We start from the raw sequence: 7500 nt of genomic DNA, 5'->3' as shown, positions 1-7500 counted from the left end.
CCGTAGCGGTGCTCATTCCTGAACCTAATCTTGAACCGGCTGGCGCAATTCTGAGTGTTATGAACGCGAGAGGTTTGCAAGTGAGCACTTAAAGGGACACTGTGCAGGAAATGGTCAAAAAAGGTATTGCAACTATGCTGCTCATTGAAACTGGGCTGCCTATTGCCAAATTTGATCTTTACATGAAAGTTTACAAAGTAATAAACAAATATTTTCTAGTATGGTCCAAGTACAGTCATTTTTGCTGCCAAAAATGGCTATTTTTGGAAATTCAAAATGGCGGACCATGGAGAAGATCCCCCTTTTCATGTATGAAAAGTGCAATTTTTCCAGTCATAATGAATACTTAGAATTTGATGTTGGTGGAAAGTATTCATGAAAAAGGTAACATTAGTGAATGGACAGCATGAATTCTGGAAATAAACAACTAAAAATCTCACACAGTGTCCCTTTAAAGGGATACCGTCCCATTTTTGGAAATAAGCTTATTTTCCGCACCCCGAGTTATATAAATGATTTTTACCTCTCTCCTGTTGATCAAGTCGCTCCCTGAGTCTGGCGGCGCAGCTGGTAGCGTGCTTCTTCGCAACTGCTGAATCTGGCCGAGACCAGTTAGCTTAATGCCCGATAGCTCATAGTTAGATATTGCGTTGGATTCCCGGTATCTTCACTACTTAAATGCCATCCCTTCTGCATGTGAACGGTACAATTATATTAACAGCAACTGAAACGATGCGATTAAGGCGGCTGGTTTAAGCAAAGACTATATTCTCGAGCTGGCGTAATAATCAACGAAGGCAGAAAAGGTGTAGTCTGGTAACGGCTGCGCAACAATATGCAACAACAACACTGTAGTTCCCTTATACTTCCGGAAGTTCCGGTAGTAGAACAAGAGAAGAAGAAGAGAGCCACGGGTCCCTCCAAAATTAGACCAGTCCTGTTGTTGCTGGTGTTCGTTGGCAATCACTGAAGCTGTAATTTATTTTTTAACAGTTAACTGCTAATCGTTTAACCATGCCGATATGCGTGGTGAGAGGGTGCGAGAACAGGAGCAGGACGTACGGCGGCACCATGTTGCACAGAATTCCGACAGGCAAAAACAGACGCCGAACAGAACAGTGGTTGGTTGCTCTTGGCCTTGATTTGACAACAACTGTGGATTCAATAAGAAAATGGCGTGTTTGTTCGGAACATTTCGTGGATGCTGACTATGTGGAGACCCTCGACAGGGTTACGCGGCTGAAAGTGCGGCACCTGAAAGATACAGCCGTACCATCTGTCTTTCCCCCAGTATCACAAAATCAATCTGCACCGGACGCTGTAAGTATGTTTTACATTTATTTTAAACCCACCTGAGAAAGGTTGGTGCGTGCGTGGAGTAATAGTAAAAGTAGCCGAACACACCAAATGTATTAGAAATGGATGCTGTGCTACACTTGTCTATTCTATAATGATAATCCTCTGCATATCTGCACATGTTCTATTTCTGTTAAAAATCGGTCTGTCTTGAAATATTAGGAGTAACATAGTAGTAGCACTGCTTGAGGTTGCAATGGGTTAGCAGCAGGAACTAGTTGTGATTTTACGTGATGGTGTAGTGAACTATTCCACGTCCTACGATGCTGTGCATTTCAGGCACGCGAGCCATACTGTAGCCTATCATTCCAGATCTCCTGTTATAAATGACAGGCTATGGTTTATCGATTGACGTGACGCCACGCAGCGAAATTCTGTCCTTGGAAGTATTTAAAAAAAAAAAAAAAAATGTAACACGTCTCTACTGTTAATCAAGAGAATCAGTAGGCCTACTGTTCCTGGCTAGGGGGAAGGGTTGGCAGGCGAGGCCAGTGTTGTGGTGTTGTTATTTACCACATCAGTACCAGAGGGACAGTACCAAATCACAGCCAGTGTATTGTCTCAAAGTAAAGGTGACTGCTTCCAAATTCTTCCTCGCTGCATTACCCTTACCATTAATGCAATAGATTTGTGTGTGTGTGTGTGTGTGTGTGTGTGTGTGTGTGTGTGTGTGTGTGTGTGTGTGTGTGTGTGTGTGTGTGTGTGTGTGTGTGTGTGTGTGTGTGTGTGTGTGTGTGTGTGTGTGTGTGTGTGAATGATTCATTAGGAAGAGGTTGGAGCCACTGGACCGGGTCTACGTGAAGATGATTCATTCACGCTTTCAGAAGGATTCCCCCAGTCAACCCCACAGAAATGCAAGCCTGCGGAGTTCAAAGTCCCATTCACCAGTCCCACAAAGTCCACTCGCCCATCTGGTGCCCTGGCACCAACATGGACAAATCTGGTAAGATAGTTAATTTCTAGGCATGTTTTCCTTGAAATTAATGTAATGAAATGGCAGGTGATATAGTGCCACTTAAAAGCAAAAAAGAGTTTCTGAACAGGTACACATTTTGTCATCCCCACACCAAATAATCTATTGGAATCAAGCTGCTATTTGACATCTGTCTAGTAATGCTATGTATGGATATACCCATTGTGCATTTTGAATAGGCTCATTTATACATGGGTTCTAAATGTTGTTTGTAACCTGACTGCGTTGTGATTGTCTAAGACAAATTTCTTGCAAGACAAATAAAAATAATCTTGTATCTTGAATGCGAATGTCTAACATTTTAAAATCTTGATTGATTGTAGATTCCATCCGTTATACCACATGTTCTGCCTCCAGACCGAACAAGGACAAGTTTAATCTTTGATGTGAGTCAGACACACACACACACAATTCTTACGATGAATTCAAAGATGTTGGGGGCGGGGGGATGGTGCAGAAAGGCTTAATATATGAATCATCAATGCAAGTAAGCTGCGGGTGTGTAAGCCTATTTACCGCTGCATCTCATTTGGAGGCTCAAAAGCTGCACCATACACACACTGTAACTAACTGAAACATAAACAAACGAAACATGGTTGATTATGGACACTAACTTGGTGGGTAATTCATTTGTTTGTTTTCATAATAGGAAACCGAGGACATTGAAAGGTCCGCAATGGACATCGGCACCATGTCAATGTGTGATGTCAGCATGTCGTCTGAGCCTGCACCAGATCCCACGGACACCAGTTTCGCACCAGAGACAAGTCCCTCCACCTCCACCACTGGAAGTACGACCAGCAGCTCAGGGCGTCCCACAGGATGGAGGGAGAAAAAGTGGGTTGTCAATGAATCAAATTTGATGCAGCTCTTCCAGACCTGCCATACCTGTGGTACACAGATGTCAGACGCCAACCTGCTTGTCCGTACAATCGGGAGTCGAATAACTGTGAGCTGGACCTGCAACCAAGGACATAGTGGCAAATGGGAGTCATGTCCAACATCACGCCAAATGCCAGACAACAACCTTCTTTCTGCAGCAGCAACTCTGTTCACTGGGGCCAGCTACACAGACATCGCTGACTGGGCTGAAATGATGAACCTGCAGCTACCACACAGTGAAACATACTACGCCATGCAAAGAGATTACCTCATCCCTGTCATTGCAGAAGCTTACAAAAAACAGGAAGAAGTCATCACAGCCCGCCTCATATGCCAGACAGAGGACGGTGAAGGTGTGCAGCTCTGTGGAGACGGGAGGAGTGATAGTCCTGGCCACTCCAGTAAATACACAACCTATTCCTTCATGGATGACTCTAGTAGTCTCATTGCAACATTTGATCTCATTCAGGTAAGTCAAATGGACACAAAGCTGTAGTCTGTTTAATTCTATTCTGTTTGAAATGTCAAACTAAATGCTATTTCCACCTACAGGTGTCCCAAGCCAGTAGTTCCGTTGCCATGGAGCCGCTAGGATTCAAAAAAGGGCTGGAGAGGCTTCTGGATGAAGGACTGGACATAAGGGTAGTGACAACAGACAGACATCCATCCATTAGAAAAATCATGCGGGAACAGTATCCGGAGATCATGCACCAGTTCGACCCATGGCATGTGGCAAAAGGTTGGTATTATTGGAATACGTTGCATATGTTAAATTAGGAAGTACAGCCTTTTTTGGGTCCATTATTTTCAGTAAGTTATTCTTACATATACCTGCACTTGCAATTCAGGGATTAAGAAAAAGATGGTTGCTGCGTGCAACAGGAGGGGTGGTAAAGAGCTTGGCCCTTGGGTGAAGAGTGTTTCCAATCATATGTGGTGGAGCTGCTGCTCCTCAAAAGGAGATGCAACGGTAAATGAGCTTACACACCTACAGCTTACACACATTGCTATTTCATATGAAGCCTTTCTAACCCACCCCCCATCTTCGAGTTCATCGTAAGAGTCATCAATAATACAACATCCTATCTGCTCTGTCATGCTGTTTTCAGGAATTGCACAGAAGATGGACATCTCTCCTCCATCACATCACTGGGGTCCATCGCTGGGAGGACAACGACAGTGTTTACCAGTGCTACCACAAGGATTTGGCGCCAGAGCACCAAGAGGCAAAAAAATGGCTGTCTGAAGATTCCGCAGCCTACAGATCCTTGCGTGAAATGGTGTTGGACAAACGGCTCATGAAGGACCTTGAACAAATGACCCTGTTCAAGCACACGGGTATGTTTTTTTGTCAATGTGTCATTTTCCCTTTAATCCTCCAAAGACACCACTAACAGTTATGAATACAACACTTCCATATCTTAATAACAAATTAGTGATGTCTGGTGTCCATGAAATGGTTTTTGAGTAGTACAACAACTAGCCTTCTTTACAGCTTGTGTGCAGTTTTCCACAAAAGTTTTATTCTTAAATCTCTGTCGATATGTTTCTGTTTTGTTTTACTAGGGCAACTGGAGGTGTTTCACAGTGCCATGCTAAAATACTGTCCAAAACGCCTACACTTCCAGTATCCAACAATGCTGGCACGCACCATGTTGGCCGTTATGGACCACAATGAAAACCACTCCAGACCTCGGGAACAGGATAAAACGGCTGCAGGTGAGAAAAAAATGCAATGCTCACCTGTAATTAACCCATTTTAGCCTGATGCAGCGTATGCGTTGTTACCTTTTGACGCTGCTTTCAGGCTCTGGAGATTCAACTTTTTTTTCTATTAAAATTGTGGGTTTGTTAGAGCTGAATGAACGCCCTAGCTTTTAGATGCAGCTCATCTTGTGTTTTTGTCTGCTTCTAAAGCTGAGATATTTAGGCTTTAAAAGGACCAGTTCAGTCAATTTCAATATGCTGCTGTATTGCTCACGCTACCCTTGACTTGTCAGTACCCGGTGATGCCACATTTTGGCTAAGCCCTTTCCGAGATATGAGCTATTCTAATGGGGGCAGCGTTTGTTTACTTTTTCTTTCTTTTTTTTAATGAACATAGGCCTACTCCGAACCTTTTTGCAAAAGGTACCACTGTTTGCTAGCTGTATGCTGATGTTGACACCTTTCGGATGATTTTGGGAATAAATAAAAAATGTCTTTTTGAAATCTAAACAAAGCGCTGCCCCCATTACAATGACCAAGGTCTCGGAAAAGGCTGAAGAAGAAGAAAAAAAAAACTCAGGTACTGACAAGTCCAGGGTACCGGTACTGTGAGCATTACAACTGCATGTTGAAATTGACTGAACTGGTCTTTTAATAGGCAGAGGGCCCCTTTTCCCCAAAAGGGCTTAGGCATTCAGCAGGTTTTTTTTTATTTGCAAGTGGCTTATGCCAGGGGTTCCCAAACTTTACCATGTCTAGGCCCCCCATTTACAGGTAGATTCCAGCCAAGGCCCCCCTGATATGCGCCGTGCCACTCTTTTTTTTCTGTGCTGCCTGTTTCACAACTCGATGAATTGGTGCATTCCTAAACCCATTCAAGTACTACAGAAAGCATAATACATATGTAAACATTGTAAAGGAAAGAATTATTCCACTGGGATTGTTTAGCTTATTTTTTGGTTTATTTTAGATATCCAAGTTATTAAATGTATAAAATTGAGTTGATTTCACAATATTTTTCCTGCCAACTTGCCACGGCCTCCCTGGCATCCCTGCGTGGCCCCCGGCCCCCACTTTGAAAACCACTGGCTTAGTCTAAAATGTGTAAAAGGGAAGGCCAGACAGCTGAAACTTCACCGCAATAAAACAGAGCAGTGTGAGGCGTCTTATGTGCTTTGACGTTTCAATGCAGTGGCCAGCACCTCAAAAAGGGTACAGTGGTGCCTCCTTTTTTTTCTTCTAAAATTCACCTATTAAACATGCTACTGCATTTGAACAGGGCTGTGTGGACTTTGTCATAGTCAGTTTATTTTGGCCACAAATTGTGCTTTGCATAACATAATGAAAAATCTAATATTACACATATACTTCACTGCCTTTCATGTTGAATTCCAGGTGTCCCAAGAGTCAATGTGGTCATGCAGAAGTACTCAGGCCAATGGGTCCCCAGGCCCTTGTACAAGAAAACAACCCAGGAGTTCAGACAAGAGCTGGTGGACAGAGTCTTCGAGCGACGCATGGATCCCACAGTTCAATACAAAGACCCGGCATCCCGTCTTCGAACACCCCGTTTGCCAGCCAATATCGCCTTGGTTGCAAAACCCAGCAAAGAAGATGTAATGAAAACCTACACGTCAAGATTCAGAGGTCCAACAGAGGGTCTTTGATGCTGCTGAGATAGTAGGGGAGTAGGGCTGTAATGATGCACTCAACTCAAGATTCGTATCACAATCTTTGACCTATGGCTCAATACACTGCACAATTTTTTCCCCCATGCTCTTGTTTACACAAAATAACTATAATTTTAAGGTAGAGAAGGTTAAAAGTTGCTACTAAGTGTTTTGTTACAAAACTGTTAAATGGGGAGGATTTGAAACTTGAAGGCACTATCATTGAAGGTTGTTTTCTGCACTGAAGGGTACATTGAACGAGTACTTTGTAAGTGTATCACAACACTGCCTTGTTCTTGGCTTGCGATTCAGTATCGTGACTATCACGGTTTCTCTTTTGATACAATACTGTTACAGCCCTACAGGGGGCTGAAGTCTATGGCTGAAACGTTGCCTTCAGTTGATAATAAAGAATGTTTCTTGCAATGCTGGTTTCTTTCTTTATTCATTGACTTGCTATGTGTTTTGATAGGAACTCTATCATGTTGTGTCTAACAGTCGGAGGTGTCAAAAGTGAAACAAAACACAGCTTCCTTCCAACACACTCGCCTGGGTAAACAGACCTATAGGCTTCTCGTCTCATTATCAGCCTCCTCACTGTCTGGACCAATTTTGTGCTGGGTTCTAGACTGTTACTGGAAAACGCTAAAAACCTGACTCATTAGAATGGAGTAAACGGTGTAATAGCTATATATTCAAGTATTGTACTTGCACCATGAATTTACTTTCACTTTCGACACCTCTACTAAATAGTGCATTATATTTGTAAACATGACACCACTGACAAGTAGACTGGTGTGTAAGCCCTACTAATTGAAAATTAACTTATTTGACACCAACATGATGGCTGGGTGAAGATCAACGAATGATATTCAGAATTTGTAAATTATCACAGCAAAACTGCTGGATGTG

At 42.9% G+C, this 7500-nt stretch overlaps 2 protein-coding genes across 2 annotated transcripts in view; both read left to right on the top strand.

Annotated features, from left to right (window-relative positions):
* The window catches only part of ercc6 (excision repair cross-complementation group 6), a 43667-nt gene that overhangs the window by 24513 nt on the left and 11654 nt on the right, over positions 1-7500 (top strand). The window lies entirely within an intron of this gene.
* Positions 3607-6680, top strand: LOC134441244 (uncharacterized). Its single transcript, XM_063191473.1, has 6 exons — positions 3607-3680; positions 3764-3950; positions 4060-4181; positions 4321-4549; positions 4778-4930; positions 6314-6680. Exons 1-6 carry the CDS (start codon positions 3636-3638, stop codon positions 6583-6585), a joined length of 1008 nt encoding a protein of 335 aa, XP_063047543.1. The 5' UTR covers positions 3607-3635; the 3' UTR covers positions 6586-6680.

This window comes from Engraulis encrasicolus, chromosome 24 (assembly GCF_034702125.1).
Source record: "Engraulis encrasicolus isolate BLACKSEA-1 chromosome 24, IST_EnEncr_1.0, whole genome shotgun sequence".
NCBI lineage: Eukaryota > Metazoa > Chordata > Actinopteri > Clupeiformes > Engraulidae > Engraulis > Engraulis encrasicolus.
The sequence above is the reverse complement of the archived record's forward strand: the minus strand, read 5'-3'. Positions and strand labels throughout refer to the sequence as shown.

What these genes read in the sequence shown, in the direction of transcription:
- LOC134441244 (XM_063191473.1), top strand. Translation starts at nt 3,636, where the DNA reads ATGGATGACTCTAGTAGTCTCATTGCAACATTTGATCTCATTCAG. An exon ending in CCCATGGCATGTGGCAAAAG is followed by an intron (nt 3,951 to 4,059) that starts GTTGGTATTATT and finishes CTTGCAATTCAG; the next exon opens with GGATTAAGAAAAAGATGGTT. An exon ending in ACAGGATAAAACGGCTGCAG is followed by an intron (nt 4,931 to 6,313) that starts GTGAGAAAAAAA and finishes GTTGAATTCCAG; the next exon opens with GTGTCCCAAGAGTCAATGTG.